This window comes from Pseudophryne corroboree, chromosome 7 (genome assembly GCF_028390025.1).
Source record: "Pseudophryne corroboree isolate aPseCor3 chromosome 7, aPseCor3.hap2, whole genome shotgun sequence".
Lineage (NCBI taxonomy): Eukaryota > Metazoa > Chordata > Amphibia > Anura > Myobatrachidae > Pseudophryne > Pseudophryne corroboree.
Genome location: NC_086450.1, coordinates 39,537,540 through 39,556,385, shown reverse-complemented (window position 1 = coordinate 39,556,385; position 18,846 = coordinate 39,537,540). Strand labels below are relative to the sequence as shown.

At 41.8% G+C, this 18,846-nt stretch overlaps 1 protein-coding gene across 6 annotated transcripts in view; it reads right to left on the bottom strand.

The window, feature by feature from the left end:
- Positions 1–18,846, bottom strand: part of ARMC8 (armadillo repeat containing 8) — a 182,327-nt gene that overhangs the window by 68,862 nt on the left and 94,619 nt on the right. For 5 of the 6 annotated variants that reach the window (XM_063933049.1, XM_063933050.1, XM_063933053.1 and 2 more), the window contains 2 exons: positions 18,565–18,660; positions 1,083–1,165 (listed from right to left, as the gene is read on the bottom strand). In XM_063933049.1, the coding sequence (XP_063789119.1) occupies positions 1,083–1,165; positions 18,565–18,660 (179 nt within the window). Of the gene's footprint in view, positions 1–1,082; positions 1,166–15,279; positions 18,661–18,846 lie in introns of those variants that run through there. The other variant, XM_063933054.1, reaches the window with a different exon arrangement.

Here is an 18,846-nt window from a genome sequence, read left to right as displayed (position 1 = left end):
TATAATGCAGCTTTTCACTGGTTAAACAAGTATTGGTTTATTTTTTATTTTTATGTATATTGAATCCTATTAACCAGTAGTAAATGGGTTGCACAACTGTCAGTGGTCTAAAACAGTGGTTCCCAATTGTTTGCTGCCTGGGTTCCCCATGGCAGCCCATTTACGTTCTGTACCCCCAACATTTACAATGCAGAACATTGGTGATGAACAGATTTGTTGATAGATAGAAGGCTTTGTGCCAATATCAGACTACTAATAAAGTTGAAGAAAAAAAAAACACATAGAATAAATTTGACACACACATATATATATATATATATATATATATATATATATATATATATATATTTATTTAGTTTTGCATAGAGAATAAAACTACAGTCCGTATAAGTTTCATATTACCAAGAAAGATTTGTTCATTGTGTCATCAATCAGGATTCCACTGTGATGCACTGGGCTAGAAACCCCTAGGACACTGCTTTACCTACAGTATGTGCCTAATTATCACCTGATGTCCTGCCCTGCAAGTACCCCTGAACGTCACAGTGAATAGCCTGTGATACTCAGGTTGAGAACCACTGGTCTAGAGGGTCATTCCCAGTTAAACCAAAAGGAAACACAGCACTGAGAAGTTTGACCATTCAAAAGTAATGAACACCCGGACTGACGCCATTATGCTGTAGAGGAAAAATCATAATTACATTTTTTGAGATATTTGCAAAAACAATAAAATTAGACATCACGAAGGGAAAAAAGAAAATAAAAATCTAAAAAAAGACTGTTTTATTACGCCCATTCATCTGAATTCTGTCACCTACGGGGAGCTACATACCAGGCCTAAACGCATCAACCAGAAGCAATGGTTATAGTAAACCCCAACATCTTAAATAAACATTCAAAAGAAGGGGCAAAAAAAAGAAGAGAAAAAAAAAAATTCGGATTCAAAACTTGGCTTGATGTCATTGGCTCCTAGTGAATGGACAGGCTGCGTCCATTGCGCATAGGCTACAGGTGCTGGTTAAAGTTAACAACTATGGGGAAAAGGGGGTAGGCAGTATAAAAACATCGGACTTAACCCATACCTGACTGCTGCTAACCGCACCTTGACACTAGTCTCAGACAAGCCATTCACAATCCGGTCCATCATATGCTCAGCCTCAATGATCTGGAGAGAGATGTTAATGTAGCATAAATAACATCACGGAATCCACGCCTGCCTGCCCGATTCCCGTCTACAACTGTAACAATAATGGCGGATTCAGACTATTGTCCATTGCAAGCGTTTTTCATGCATTTTGAAGAAAAAAAAAAAAAACCCACAACATTTAAAAGTTCTGTTTAAAAAGTGCATGAAAAGTTCAAAATATCAATTTCTGACACCATTCACACATTCAAGTATATAATAGCTGTGTCCAGGATACACAGGGGAAAAAAAATGCATCAACAGTATATGTACAGTATTAGGTGCAAATCAAAACACAATTACTAACTGTGAATGAGCCCAAGGGCCAGATGCATCATCGCTTGGAAAGTGATAAAATGGAGAGTGAAAAAATACCAGCCAATCAGCTCCTAACTGACATTTCTCAAACATAGCCTGTGACATGGAAGTTACGAGCTGATTGGCTGCTACTTTTTCACTCTCCATTTTATCACTTTCCAAGCGATGATGCATCTAGCCCCAAATGTGTAAAAGCAAAAAAATTACACAGTCCTAATATATGGATCCAAAAACCAATAAATACCGGAATGATAAATACATTTGGAATGACAGGTACATTGCATATAGTGGGGGAGATTTTGCAAAGATTAAAGTACCAACCAATCAGCTCCTAAGTGTCATTTTTCAAATGCACTCTGTAACATGGCAGTTAGACAATGATTGGTTGGTACTTTCGCTCTCTCCAAGCTTTGGTAAATCTCCCCCAGTATCCTATAAAAGTTATTGCCATTTCGGTAGATAATATATTACAAGTGATTCCAAAGCGTTACTTACTAGTACATACAAAACTGGGCACTGGTATAAAACTGGTACTTTGTATGGATGATCACTTTATAAGCTTGGAACCTAATTAGAACATGTTGACAATTGCAAACAGCTCAGAAAGCAATTGTAATGATGAAATTAAGAGTAAAGGAATGGAAGCCAACTGTGCAATATCTATCGGAGAATATCGTATTAAATAGAAAAGAAAGAAAACCCCCCCCCCCCAAAAAAAAAAAAGTACAATTATCCTCTCTCCTCTCCACGTACGGCTGGATAAACCCAAACAAATCACACATTTATTCAGCGTGAGGATATGGTCGTGTAGTTTTGGCATTTTAAAATACTACTCATGTTTAGGAGGATAATTAATTAAAATATATTACATGGTGCCAGCATCCTCTGTAGCACTTTACAAATATTAACTTGTAAAGCCTAAGGAAAAGAATACTCTAGGTAGTGACAAGTGTACATACCGTGCAGTGACAAGGGGATACTGCTAGTTATGGTATAATATGAAAACAGTGTTTAGATCAACGCCAAAAGGTCAACATGGGTAAAACGTTGGCACGAGTTTTGTTGGGCGCCAATTTGTAGGTTTCAGCACATGACAAGCCGATTAGTGTACTGCTTCTCTCTCGCCATGCTTCAGGTAGGGTTACCGTTCCTAATCTCAGTCTACGTGAATGGTAAAATAGGAGATAGTTGAAGAAAAAATAAATAATGCAAAAAAGAAAACCTTGTGTCAACCATTTGAACATGTCGACCTTTTGACCATTTCAACCATATGGTGTTGACCTTTGGACCAGATACCACTAGATATATAGACATTTCTAGGGTTAAATCTGTATTACCTGTGATCATTCCTGGAATTTAGGAACAGTTGGCAACAGAAATGAAAATAAACTATATTTAGTGTGGTTTATGGGGAAAGATGTATAGGGGACAAGTTGAGGTTTTGCAATCAATCAATGAGATTCTAACCATTATTTACTTAGGACATTCTATGAAATGAAAGCTATAAGCTGATGGGTTGCTATGGGAAACTTCTTGATCTGTTCACTTCGTAAAGGTTATTATATCTCCCCCATAGAGAATAATATGCATCAGTCATTATAAGGAAAGTAGGAGGAAGCTTCATAATGGAAAAGGTAAGAGATGTAACGTTCTTCCTAGATAATCCATATTACCTTCAACTAGCGGTAAACAGTTTGGGGTGTAATACATTTTATAATCGGAAAACTACGTAAATAGAATTTTAATAAACACCTCCCCTAAGGGAATGACGTCATTATTGATGCGTGGCTTGCGTTGCGTGAACGATAACACTCAAACAAACGGATCAAAATTGGGATTGCACCTCCAGTGTGTAGAATTTAATAAATTACAAAAATGGTCCTGTCACTTTTTAACGTATCTGCTACGGGTTCTTCTCGGATAACACCAAGAACCATGGATTAATATTTACTTACATTAAGACGTCTCAAATTTACATCTCTATAGATTTACCAAATGTGTTTGATGTGCACAGTTAGGGCGGAATTCAATTCGTTTATTGCACCGGATCTCCCGTCTGTTTATTTGTGTCAAGTGGCAGAACCTAACAAACTAATTGGCGTGATGTAAAAAGTGCCGTTTGGGCTCCTAAAACAGGTCACTTTTTGCGCATTTCATGCCGCCACCCTCAGGGGCAGCAAGCTTAAATACAGGCGCGGGGATCTGTTCGTGCCCGAACCGAGCTGGCAGTGACAGCTACCAGCTATAGCAATCGAATTCCGCCCCGAGAATCTAGTAACAACAATTTGCAATGTCACTAATAAAATGTAAACTGAAATGGTAGCAACTTCATAACTTGTTACATAAACATTTTTGTTTGAGCATATTAACCTTCCAGTGACAGAAAAACATTACAACCAGTTTTATTATAACAGATAAATGTGAATTTCTTCCCGATTTAGGCAAAACTTCACAAGCAAAAATCTAAACGAAAGGTCTACCTTATCGAATCTGTCCTAGCTTCTGTCAGGCTTATATGGATCAGCCAGCTACCACAGTGCATAGAAAGCTCACATTTTAACCAAAGCACTACATGACCCAAACCTGTAGACACATTAATACTCTGAGTTAAATAGCTACACACTTAAATGTGCATACACACTTGGCGAGAAAATGAGCGACGTCGCTCGTTTTCAGCCTTCCTGAGCGACGTCGCCCATTTTCACCCTTCCTGAGGGACGTCGCTCATTTTCTCTGCAAGTGTGTATTCCGCCGTGGACCAGCGATAATGACCCTTGCAGTTGGCAAGCAGCTCAATCTGGACCGTTGTACAAGGGCTACCTGCGTGGACCGGCCCCTGAATGACGTCACCGAGTGATATGAACGTCATATCACTCAGTGTGTATGCCCGGCCCTTTTAGGAGCACGCCACGTAGTGTGTACCCACCAATAGAAAGAAAGGCCTTCTAAAAAAGGACTTCTGTATCTTGGTAAGTGGTAAATAGAATCATTCGCCACCACCAAAACTACAGGCAACTCTGACAGATTTATCACAGGCATCTAGTACTCTTCAGGCTGACAATAACAGAAGATGATTGATGGAAGGATACACAATTTGTTTGGTATTTGTAAAAAAAAAAAAAAAAAAATTAATAATTTGAATATATATATTATTTATTAGTGTGATAAAAAATAAGTGTGTGAATATAATTGGGATTTTTTTTTTTTTTTTTTACAAGTTTCGGTTTTACCCACATTTGTAAGATCTAGACAACAATTTTTCTACAATTAAATTTGCACCGGAAACGGTTATTGCTTCTAAAACAAAAGTGGCAGATACAATTTCATAGTTAAGGAGTCTGACATTTTAAATATGTAAACTCAAATGGTCTTCGGGAAATTCCATTGAAGCCAGTAAAATAACATAAATTTAGCGCATCCAATAAATATCTAGAAAGAAATAATCAGTATACAGCCCCTTTTATTTTATTTTTAAGACCACTATTTTTGCCAAAATTTAAATGTCTGAGGACACCAAAAAATAAACGTAACAAGAACAAAATTCAGAAAAACACAAAACATCCAAGTGAGTTTTCCAGTCGTGATCACTCTTTATTTGGAAAGTTTTCCTCAGACATACATTGGAGACATTACCCAATAAACAAAATCTAGTTAATTTACAGGTTTCAAAAAGAATATCCTTAAAAAGGAAATAACAATGCACATAAAAATGAAACAATGTAACTTATTAAGTGTGAATTTCGGTCAATGCCTGTAAGACAAATTAATTGACTGTAGTGAAATACAGTTTCCTGTGAATTAAATGTATAAAATGAATAACAGTCCCCAGTCAATGTACTACTTCAGGCCACGTACCCACTGGTGTTGCCTTTTCCAATGCTAGTAAAAATCTGATTCAATGTGAACGCGTTTCGCATGTTTGTCCCTTGAATTTGGATTCTCAATCTAGGCTTCCCCCAATGTGCTTACCAATAGAAAATATAAAGAGAACACTGTGGTGCAGTACACTAATAAACAGAAGCAATGGATATGGTCATACTAAAACCATGGCTTCTAGGGTCAGACCTGTTTATGCGCGTTTCACCAGTACTAAAAATGCTAGTCAAATATTGATATAACAGAACACCAGTGGGTATGAGCCTTTATGCAATAAGAAAACCGCTTCGAAGCAGTGCATATCTTTGGCAATTTTTTTTACTGACTTTTTAACTTGACAGACATTATAAACAATACATATTTTTGTCAAAGTAAATCCACATTGCCAGACTCATGGCAAATATGCTTCAGGCTAATAAACTATTCTACAAATATGCTGAAAATGTATCTGTTAAAAAGACCACGTAAATGGCCAAAACTCATAAAACAAAAACATGTAAGCAAAGTTGAAAAGGACCACATATTAATATTTTTCAATTAACGGACTCCTGTACGGGAACAGCAAGTACTTCTAAGTGCGCTTATTGAAATATTTATTAGTTTGTCTTCCCTGTTCCCTTACAAGTTCTATAATTCATTAGAAAGACTACACAGTATAATCTTTTTTTGCCGTCTCCACTGATGTGTTACATTCAGTATTTGCTTGTTTCAGTTTCACTGACCATTACAGATAACAAATCAAATATAAATCCAAGAAAAAAAAAGTAACTAATTAATTATCTAGTACAGTATATTCCAAGGTAAAAGACTGCGTAAAATAAAAAATATATAAAAAATATATAATAATAATAATAATAATAATAATAATAATAATGTATTGGAGTATGAAATACCCACAACAGCATTGGAAGATCATCATTTAAAACCAGTTCTTTTTAATTTCACATTGTTGGCAACGGAAAATATTCCTACTCCTGCTCCCTATGAACATGCTAAAAACAACAATCCACTTTTGTGCTGCAAGCCGTAGTCCGAAACTTCTCTCGTTTAAGCGACAAGATGCTCAATGGGACAATGACATCAATAGGAATGGGTAGTGGGGGGGGGGAAATTAAGGTTCTGATGTTTAGCAGTTACGTAATTTGTGTCTTTAATTAGTTAATACAGCAACAACTGCCGCTATTTTTGTTTCACACGCATTCAGCTATTTTGCGCCGCGGTTTTTAGTTGAGAACTTATTTCACTATATTGGTACATCCTGTTTGATGAATTTATAAGCGGTATCAATGAATCAGACCGGACTAGGAAGGCAGAACCGTGCAATTCCAGAGAAGTAATTACGCTAAATGTTTAACAGCAAGGTGTGAATTAAACACAAGCTTGGTGTAATAAAACAATGAAGGTCCCGCCGTTGGCTTCCACCACCCACGTTTGACTTCACGAAGGGCTCAGGTGGGTGACAATCCATAGAGCCACAGGTCACTCTGAAAAACGGGTAATTTCTTTAATATGGTGCAATGAAAACCTCTAATATACTTTTCATCATAGCCTTATTTCATCTTCTCCTCTTCTTTTTTCCAGTTTATTGAGATTATACATTGAATAATAATAGTCGAGTTTCCCACCGGCCCAGCAGCTGTCAGAGTCCTTAAGTGAACTGTCTAGGGTTTTATGAGCTTCACTGCAAACGTTTTAAAAGGGGCTCATAGGATCTCTGACGTACGTAAGGAACGATAATAGATGTGTCCCATGTCAACCCACATAAAGCAGCCTTATTGTTAGATCTTATTAAATATATTTTTCCGCAAAACTCTTATTTGTTTTAGATTTGAATATTAATCCTCTTTGGAGTGCGATTTAAAGTTGCTTTATTCCTTTGCCCATCTGTGCTATAATATATGAACTCCACACGTGCAACAAGATTAAATTACAATAGCACACTACATTAACCCTGAGCAACCAAAAGGTATTTCATGTTTTACTCCAGACACTAGTGAATATCTAACAGGTTTATTCCAGTGATTTTTTCCTGATGACCGATACCAGGGTCTTATTTGGCAGAGATATTATATACCTGGCACAGAACCCAAGTCATCAGTGTCTTTTGGTCCACAAGAGCTAGCATTTTATATAGAGCAGGGGTAGGAAACGTCCGGCACTCCAGCCGCTGTGGAACTACACATCCCAGAATGTCATGAAACAGGTTTAGCATGCCCTATCAGGAAAACTGTGGCACACCTGCTACAGAGCAAGGAGCTTGCGATATGCGCGAAACAGCGCGATTCTAGCGAAAGTAACTAGATTTAATGCAGCCCTTAGTTTAAAGGCAAAACTAAAAAGTTGTTCTTTTTTTAGCAATATATTGTAAGCAAACTAAATTTTGCAGTTAATCAATAATGAAACGGAATGTTTCAGGAAAAGGACGGAATCGGATCAGGTGAGCGCAAGTGTAGATGCAGAGTGGATGTTATCTATGATTTAACAAATGGATTCGGAGGATCTGCTTTGTACAAAAGGATAGCGCCAGCATTTTTCGGAAAAAAAACCATGTCCCTTCCAAACGTGAGCTCAGGAGGACACATTTTCTTGTGTCACTGGTGTCAGTCCATTTTTGTTATCTTTTTATTCCTCACCCCCCCCCCCCCCCCTCAAAAAAAAAATAAACACCTGCAAACCGTCCTTGGATGATCTTGTACTCTTTAAATAGACCTGCACACTGGAGATTTGCATTCAAATTTGAGAAAAGTAGTATTAGTTTACCTATTCCTACTGACGAGCCAAATAAAGCCTACCCAAAAAAATAAATAAAGAAAAATTAAATATATATATATTATTGTTATTGAAAGTAAACAAAGAGAAAATGTATGGGCAATTTTTTGAGTATGGGAAGGGATAATGGGGGTCATTCAGAGTTGATCGCTTGCTAGCAAAACTGGGCAAAACTACGCATGCGTATGCACCGCAATGCGCAGGCACGTCGTACGGGTACAAAGAGGATCGGTGCTGGGCGATGGATTTTCGAAGAATCCATTCACACAGCCGATCGCATGGAGATTGGCAGGAAGAGGGCGTTTGTGGGTGTCAACTGACCGTTTTCTGGGAATGTTTGGAAAAACGCAGGCGTGTCCAAGCGTTTGCAGGGCGGGTGTCTGACGTCAATTCCGGGACCAAAAAGACTGAAGTGATCACAGCGGCTGACTAAGTCCAGCGCTACTCAGAAACTGCAAAAAACTATTTTGTGCAGCTCGGCTGCAAAATCGTTCGCACACTTGCAAAGCGAAAATACACTCCCCCATAGGCGGCAACTATCTGATAGCAGAACAGCAAAAGTTGCTAGCAAGCGATCAATTCGGAATGACCCCCCCATATGGTTTGTCCAACAAGGAATACCATTGTGAGAAGTAAACAACCTAAGGCAGGCATTCCCAACCGCGGTCCTCAAGGCACACCAACAGTGCAGGTTTTAGTGATATCCAGGCTTCAGCACAGATGGTTAAATCAAAATAACTGAGCTACTAATTAAGTCACCTGTGTTCAAGCCTGGATATCACTAATACCAGGACTGTTAGTGTGCCTTGAGGACCGTGGTTGGGAAACACTGACCTAAGGCCTCAAATAAGTCTACTGAAGCTAGGATGGAGGTGATCTGGGCATCAGAGCCACAATATCTAAACGTGATGCTCTCTGTATTGTAAGGTGTCACAATTTGGTGATCACCGGTCTTTTTGAAAGGGCAAATTGTTTAAGAGAGGGTGCCAAAATGTGGGAGACTGGGCCCATTTAGTGCCCTCCCCATCCTATAAGTTGAATTGTACCTCTGCAGGGCTGGTGTTATATATCTGGTGGTCACCACACAACCACCACTACGGGGCCACACAAAAAGAAAAAAGGGTCCTGTACTCTTTAAATGGGGGGGGGGAAGGGGGGGTACCCCTTATTTTACAGAGTCCCCCCCCATCGCTGGACTTCATAAGGATTTCTGTAACGTAAGTGGTTATTCTCTGGTGATAACCAGAAAACAACAACTAGGGCAATAGTTTAAAAAATAGGGACCCCTCTCTTTCATATGAAGATCCCCAAGAGTGTCTAGGTGCCATGATGGGGGAGATCGAGCCAGCTCCCACTGCGCACAACGGTGACAGAACAGACAATCCATGCTTAATATATTACATATATGGGATGGAAAAGCGAATACAGTAGTAGAAAAATATTCCAAAGCCCCGAATGTTGCAATTACAAAACGTGTAAAATTTTGGGTGACTTTACAGAGTCTTCACTTGGTCCTCCACTACTACGGATAAGACCGCAACAGTTTTCAATGGGCATAAACGACCGGAACATCAACAAGAAAGGGAACAGGCAGCAAGTGACTTAAAAAGGTACAAATCCCTTTCTAAAATGAGCTAGTAGATAGCGGACATACCTGGTGTTGCCAGATGCATTTTGCACCCTCTGCCACCACCCCTTGTTTAGATCTTTCCCGCCTCTCCCTCTAATCAAGTGCTAGGACGGCTGTCACATATAGTCGCTTGCTAGACTGGGACTTCCCTGGGGGCCGGATAGTGGAGGACAGGACATGTGTCCATTCAGCTCCTCAAAATAGTGCAGGAAGGCGGGTTACTACTGAGCTTTATGGGGCATGCAGGGGGGGGGGGGGGGGGGGGGGGGCAGGAGTAGCCTCCAGGTAGCCGCCATCTTGCGGATGGCAATGACGTCAGCTCAATTGGTTTGTCTTAACCATGCACGCTCGCCACCGTCCAGCTCTCACTGCGCACACCCAGACAGGTCGGTAGGATTAGGCAACAGATGATCTGGTAACATATGAATATAGTGGTACAGGGACATCTGAACTCCTGCACATAAGTACATCACACGTTGCGGTCTTAGTGGTCTTGGAGCATTGTAATTTCCATCACGGCAAGTCGTAATCATACAATGTGTTTTCGTAATCAATACTACCCAAGTATTCCTTTTAATATTTTCTAAGGCACAGAGAATAATTATAGATAGTAGGGACTGCATCCAATCTTCAGAAAACAAGATGTTCTCTTCATTGAGCAGCTAGTCAAAATAAAGAATTAAGGACGTTGCCAGGGACGAAGCTTTAAGTCTGGAACTGTCCCTGAAAATGAGTGAATAATGGTAACGATGCCAGGTGTACGTCACGGTACAAGCAAGCAGGGGGAGGTGCAGCACAAAGATACAGGTCACATCTGAGCACCCCGATGAGGACTACGTAACGCCATTATGTACAAATGCTTTCTTGTTATATTATAGGGTATAGGTGTTCCCTGAGTATTACGGTCCTAGCAAGTTCTCAGGTCAAATTCCCCACTTTAGTTAGGCTTACCATACCAGGGGATAAATTTACTAAGAAGGGAGTTCTGTTTAAGATGGGATGTTGCCTATGGCAACCAATCAGCTTCTACTTCTCATTTATCTAGCACCTTCTAGAAGATAATACCTGGAATCTGATTGGTTGCTATTGGCAACATCCCATCTTAACTCCCATCTTAGTAAATTTACCCCCAGTCCTTTAAACTGGGACGCTCATGAATTACACAGGTTCTCCAGCGGATTAAAACCAAGTGAAATGCAGGCTTGAAGTCAGACAGCCCCAGAACCTGTGTAATTCATAAATGTCACAGTTAAAGGGATAGTATGGCAAGCCTACCTTTAATTAAATGGAAGGAAGGAAGGAAGGAAGGAAGGAAGGAAGGAAGGAAGGAAGGAAGGAAGGAAGGAAGGAAGGAAGGAGCGAGCTATGGATATAACTGGACTATATTTTTTGAAGCCCGCTTTGACTATAGGGGATCTGGTCTCTAGGTCGACAAGACTTAGGTCGACACTGTCTAGGTCGACCACTATTGGTCGACAGTAAGTAGGTCATTATGGTTTCTAGGTCGACATGAGTTTTTCACATTTTTCCCCCACATTTTTTAAACTTTTTTATACTTTACGCTCCATGTGGACTACAATTGTGAACGGTAACCTGGGCTGAGCGCAGCGGTAGCAGAGCGAGGCACCTTGGCCGATGCGAGGGGGACACAGTGCACTAATTGTGGTTCCCGGTCACTCTATGAAGAAAACAACACCAAAAAATAATGTAAAAAACTCATGTCGACCTAGCACATGTCGACCTAGAGTCCGTCAACTTAGAAACCATGTCGACCTACTTACTGTCGACCAATAGTGGTCAGCCTAGACACTGTCGACCTAAGTCTATTCTATCTAACATACCACACACGACTATAGGTAGGAAAAGAAATGATCCAGCCTACTGATCGGTAACATACCCTATATATTAATGTTATACATAGACAGGCAGATAACCAGCGTGACAAGGACGCTTGCCAGGAGACTGAAGTGTCAGATACCTGCTAACTACAACAATATCATGCACAGTACTCCGGTTTAGGACACAAAAACCAAGCAGGGTGCAACAATACAGAATAGGTTACATCATATAAAGCCTTTATTTATAGTAACAAGGGTTAACCGGTATTATGGGGTAGATTTATTAAGCCTGGTGAAGTGATAAACTGGAAGGTGATAAAGCACCAGCCAATCAGCTTCTATGTTACAGGCTGGGTTTAAAAAATGACAGGAGCTGACTGGCTGGAGCGTTATCACCTTCGACTTCATCACTTCACCAGGCTTAATAATACCCCTTTTCCATCTGTAGCACGGGTCGCAGCCGGGAGCCTGACACAGCTGCGACCCGTGCTAAAGCCCCCTTTCCCACAGTGCTCACCAACCCGGCATATTGCCGGGTTGGTGACGCTGCTAGTGATGCGGCAGGGGCGGCGCTGGGAGATCACATGATCTCCCAGCGCCGCCCTCCCATACACTGAACGGGAGCCGTGTCGCCTCGACACGGCTCCCGTTCACACTAGACAGCTAGCCGGGTTGAACACATGTTCAACCCAGTAAGCTACCTGGGTAGGATTCCCGGATCACTTGATCCGGGAATTTGCAGGTAGACCTTTTCCACTAGGGAAAAACACGGGTAAATGCGCGCCCCCGCACATTTACCCGTGTTTCTAAGAGCTAGTGGAAAAGGGGTACAAATCTGCCCCTATGTGTGGTATATATGCAAAAAGCCTCAAAACGATTTACTGACACACAGGGTTAACGGGCCAAGCAACACAGCACATATAGCACCATCATACTTCTATGTCGCTGTGCCCAGTGTGCCAATAAATATTTTCATGTATATAGGGGTGAAGGTGAATTTGTTTTCGCAGTGTTCTTCCCAGAATTCATTTCTACGCTCTTCCAGGTGTCAGTCAGTCAATGCGCTTCCATTACTGTGACAGGCGCAGTAACAGAGATCCCGGATCCCTCCCCAGACTTTAAGTGGCAGGGTGCAGGTTGGACGGCAGGAACATTGCGTCCAGCCAGCAAGTGAACAATATCTGCAATAGTCTTTCAAAAATATTTCATTGTTCAAGTCATCTTTCATTCATGCAAAGTCCTAGTCCCACCCGGCAACTGCTTAGTACCAAAATTCGTGAGCAAAATGTACTAGGTAGAACGCAGGTCTCCGGTTGGATGTTTTATGGATTTTTATTTATCATGCACCCTATGTTTTTTCATTGATGTATGTGTGTGCGCAGACTTTCAGTATAATAGACGTTGATAAATATCTGTGACGTGTGGTTAGGTGAGGTAGAGCATCTCCTGTCATATTTCAGAGTTCTCACTATAAAAATTATATGAAAAAGACAAAGATGAGATTACAGTATACAGTAAATATCTTCTTTGTATTATTCTAATGATTGTTATAGTCAAAACTCTGGAGTATACTGGCGTATGACAGTTGAGGCAGTGCCTCAATGCCTACCTTCTCTGTACATCTCTGATCAAAACTCAGTAAAATCCCAGCAGTATCTACTGCTGCACCTGTGTATAATGCCCACATGTATACTGCCGCCCCTGTGTATACTGCCCACGTGTATGGGATCAGTACGTAATCCCGCTGGACGGGATCCCGGCGGTCGAAATACCGACGCCGGAATCCCGACCACACAATCCCGACAGGGGTGGCGAGCGGAACGCAGCCCCTTGCGGGCACGCTTCGCTCGCCACGCTGCGGGCACGGTGCCTCGCTACGCTCGCCACACTATTATATTCTCCCTCTATGGGTATCGTGGACACCCACGGAGGGAGAATATGTCGGGATTGTGGCGGTTGGGATTCCGGCGTCGGTATTTCGACCGTCGGGATCCCGTCCAGCGGGATGTTGACCGCATCCCACGTGTATATACTGCCGCACCTGTGTATAACGCCCACATGCATATACTGCTGCACCTGTGTATAACGCCCACATGCATATACTGCTGCACCTGTGTATAACGCCCACATGCATATACTGCAGCACCTGTGTATAATGCCCACATGCATATACTGCTGCACTTGTGTATAATGCCCACATGCATATACTGCTGCACTTGTGTATAATGCCCACATGTATATACTGCTGCACATGTATAATACCCACATGTATATACTGCTGCACCTGTGTATAACACCCACATGCATATACTGCTGCACCTGTGTATAATGCCACATGCATATATTGCTGCACCTGTGTATAACGCCCACATGCACCCTTTAGCTCATAGTGTGTGTAAATCTGGCTCTGGTACTAGCCAGCGCCTCCTGAGCCATTTGCCTCACTGATAAATACAGACCACAAGGTGATGAAGAAGGAGAAAGAACTCTGACAAAGAGAGGTATAAGAGGCGTCCTGCTGAACCTTTCCATACGCACACTGTATGTACACCTGAGGCTATATTTCCTTAGCTATGAAAACCTGACAATTTGTGCCCATGCCCACAGGATTTAAATACAGCAGATAACATTAAAGGTTATTGTTTTGCATTCAAAAGTGCTGCCGTTGTAAATCCCACCGGCACAAAAAAATAAAAATGAAATAAAATCGGTGATTTAGAAAACCTGCTGCTTTATAGATATAGGGGCGTATCAGTCCTTCTAAAAGCAGCGACAGGCAACCTGATAATCCTCAAATTGGGCGGCCCTCTAGCCGTCGAAAGGGCAGCCCATAACTTTAATCTCTATAAGTAAATGAAAATGACGACATGTAATCAATGAGATAGACACCTATCTGTAAATAACAGCACATTAGGTACTTTAAAGCAACATGACATCAAAGTAGACAGGAATTGGGGTGGCACATGAAGGCATGGAGGAGACCCTGGGGCAGTCTGATGCCCATCACGGGTTCTAAAGAGTGGACACGTGGAGATTATCAGATTCTAGATCGCATTTTATAGAGTATACATGATATACAGTATGCTATCTAGAGGTTGATTGGTTGCAACAGCAACAATCTCAACCTGACTTCTCATTTCTTTATACTGTTTGAGCACCCCCTATAGTCCCCGATGTACATAGAAAAATAATACTTCCATATTCTTTCAACTGGTCAGAACCCCTAACTCAAATAGCTCTTACTAAGATAAGTGATACCTTAACATATTTTTCTCCTAGTCCAAAAATGACTTGGTTTAGCTAATGGCACTCAATGGCTTTTTTTAGACAGTACATGGTGTATTTTACATCTAGGAACCAAATAACAGGTTTAATTAAAAAGATGGAGTGCCATCAGCCATAAAAGCAAGGCAACAGTGCTACGGAGTGTGACTAATCCAGCCTGTGCCTCTCCATCCCCGCAGTCTGAGCGCAGTCTAGACCGCAGTGGATTACTCAGCAGGACACTTAGGAGAAGAGAAAATAAGAAAGTGGCACCATTACCGCTGCTAAGTAGCAACTTTCAGCAGACGAAAATGAATAATTCTAATAAAAGAAAGACTAAAGTTATCATGCACGTTTTAAAGTGTTGCTACAAACCCATATAACCACTTTCCATCATAACATCATTAAAACAAAGCTTTATTCACACATAAAATATTAAAAGAAAAAAATTAAAAACGCACAACAGATATAATCCAGGCCAGACCAGAAGCAAACCATTTTGTGCAGATTACAATGAAATGTCGGTTTTGTCATAGCACATATCACAACATAAGCAATATCAGAAGTGAGGTCTCTTTTGCAGTGCTGGTCCAACAGCAGGGCACAGGCCGTGGCGGAGGGAGACTGTCTATCAGACCTCATGGACTCTACCAGCACTGAATACTGAAGCCATATTTTATGTGCAGCCAAAGTAAGTGCCAACTCGTTCGGAATGCTACTGTCCCAACTGTCCAAGGCTGCTTATGGAAAAAAATGTAGAGGATACACACATCTATATTGCTCCAAAGGGCAACGCCATATGGTGCAAAAATTATAGGTATATCGATTGTGAACGTTAGCCGTTACAGTGTGCTAGATGACACTAGGGGAGGATAACCACTATTAGAAACTCTAAACTAGACCTGCCCTTTGCCACTACCGGTGATAAACCTACCGTGTGTGCACCAAGTCTTTGAGAAAGCGGTGGCCGAGTTAAGTATAATGGGCGCAGGGGGGGGGGGTGTAGTGTGTGACCCCCTGTACTGCATCTATTAGAGATAGGCCCCCGTGCAGAAAGGGTATTAGTGTGTTAGGTAGGTGCACTAATTAAATGTATACCGGCGGGTTTAGTATGAAATCCCCACGGTCAAAATCCCGACATTTAAAATTTCGACATGTCAAAAAGTCAAAACAAGTCTTACTTTTTTGTGTGTATGTCAACAACATAGGTCGATATGGGCACCGCTTAAGTGTAACGCGTCCCCTCGCATGGGCGAGCGGCTTCGGTTACGGTGCTTTGCTGCGCCCGGCACACTATTATATTTCCCCTTCCAGGTTCACTGGGATGGTAAAGTATAAACAAGTCTGTTTCAATGGAAAATGACCTGTCGACATTTTAAATGTCGGTATTTTGACCATGTCAGGATTCTGTCAGTGAATGGTTGTCGGTATTTTGATTGTAGGTAAATTGACCGCATCCCATACTGGCAGTAGGCTTAATTAAAGCTTCCCTTCAACATTGTAGTGCAAATAATCTACAATTTGCACAGGTAATATCCGCACTCAAAACTGTGCAGCAGCTGTGTTATGTTTGCAGATGTATTTGGCTTATTTATGGTGTATAAAAGGTTTCTATACAAAATAAAAAATTATGCGTCTATACTCCGGAGCCTGCTGGATGCAGTAAGTGGAAGTACTGTAAAAGGACAGGCAGCTGAAGTTTGTTCAATGCATTGACATCTGTCTAAAGCAACAGAACCCACCCTGAAGTTCGCCGCCTCGTCTTACACTACAGCTCACACCAGTCAGCAGTTGTAGCGGATGTGTAGATTGAGGGTTACCGTTTGTGCGAGAAACTCTACAGTATTACTGGAAGTAGACGGATATCAGCTGCTGATTAGTGGAGGATGAGACGGAAGCACGGGAACATGGAAGATAAAACAAGACTCGAGAGAAAGGTGAACAGTTTTCACGGACGTCAATGGGAAGACGGAAATGTTTGGAGGCGCTACTAATTCTGCACACAAATTAAATAGTTTTTCCCACATTAGAGGTGACACGGACGGGCTATATAACAATTCCTCTGCCTGGGCTTGTCTTTGGTCCCCTTGCAGCAGGTAGTATGTACCTACAAACCAAGGCGCACCTGCAACACCTGAAATGACGCAGCTCTTTTCTCCCCTTACTCCAGCAATGTATTATCCAATAGAAGGAATAGTGGTAATAATTCATGAAAAAGACTGAAATGTGATAGTATGTGTGCACGTGTGTGTATATAACTTCATTGCACGACCCTCATAGATTGTAATCCTCTTAATGGAGATGTGTCAATGTTATTTTCTCCTTGAAAAGCCTGCTATTAAGAGTGTGCTTTGGTCAGTTGACTTGAGAAGGAAGACTGGATCCGCCACGACTGATGCAGAATTAGGCAAGGGCTAACAGGACTGGACTCCCACCAATTCTTGCAATGATGATCCCCTCTTTGATAACTAGCATGCTCTAGTAATACAGTAATAGGGTGTGTTGCACGGTAAGTGCTGCACCAGCTGGCACACCAGTCGACCTCACACACACGCACCCAAGCAGATTTTTGAGATACTGCCACGTGCACCTGCCTGCATCTGGATACGTGGGACAGAGAGGAATGGCCGCCTTCTAATGTAAGCAGAGTACAGCATCTGTGTATTTGTGCAAGTGCGGACACGTGCAACCAGGGAAAGGGGCGCGCTATTTGCTGTGCTACCTGCACGTGGCAAGGGACAGGTGCAAAAAAAAGGATGACGAGGAAAGTCGCCAGCACTAGAGAACCTATGTGATTGGTGAATACTACCCTGTGCCCGGTATCTTCCCCACTCAGGTTCTGTATATATTATGTGTTTGAGTAAATTTTGAAGAAAAATATATATCTTTTTTTTTTTACAATTTTAAAAAAAGTTTAATGCATAATAGCGAAAACAACTGTGTGCCACATTCGCATTATAGTATAGTTGCCGCTGTGCAGATTTTTCGAGGGAACACGTCTCGCACCTGTGACTTGTGACAACGATGCAGCAGGCAGACCGTGTGCACAATAAATGCTTGTTTATTCAAGTCTACCTGCTGGCTACAAACAGTGCAGACATCCCATGTGTGCAGCCGACATCACTTAGATGACGGACACTATGATACGGTGACATCACTGAGATAAGACGCATGCCCAGGTGATACCCACTAGATCTGCTAGGGGGCACTGCCGCGTGCCATGAATCAGCTGCTTCATCTGTGACTAAGCTGTGGACATATACTCACCCTTCCGCTATCACGATATAATGTAACACATGCTGTAGCAGAAGCAGCTTTGGACAGTGGCGACATTGTAGCGTTGTGGTTACCCTGGGCACCGGAAAGCTTCGCCTCTACAGGAAACGGTGTATTGGAACTCATGCATACGGAATGTGCAGGGTTAATGCTGAACACAGGAATAGAATGCAAGTTATTGGTCTTCTCATACCATCAGGCTATGCTAGGTTTCTAACGGCATAAAAATATAAAGCCATAAGGCAATGGCCCCATTCATTCATTCTTCCGTAAACCCTCACAGTCTCTGCTTTTGGCTTTAAACATGACAGTCACTGTTAATTCTTTTTTTCCTGGCGACTTTTTCAGGTGGGTGTCACACCCTGTCTGCTGGCGGAAAGGACCGGGGGTCGCCCCTCTCCCAGACTCACCTTCTTCCGGATGTCTTCGTCATTGGCTCCCAGCGAGGCGTAGAGCTTGAAGGCCGCTTGGCGCAACTCGTGGGCATGTTTTAAATCGTGATCCAGCTGAGATCGGGAAGAAAAATATAAATATATTAAAAAAAAATAAAGACGTAAGACAGACTGGCAACTTGGCGGCAGATAACCAAGCTCTTAGACATAGTGAATACATGCATATTGCAGTCATAGCTCAACCAAATCACTTCACCTCAAACAACTGTCTAAGCCAGGCTCTGGCAACATATGGATCTG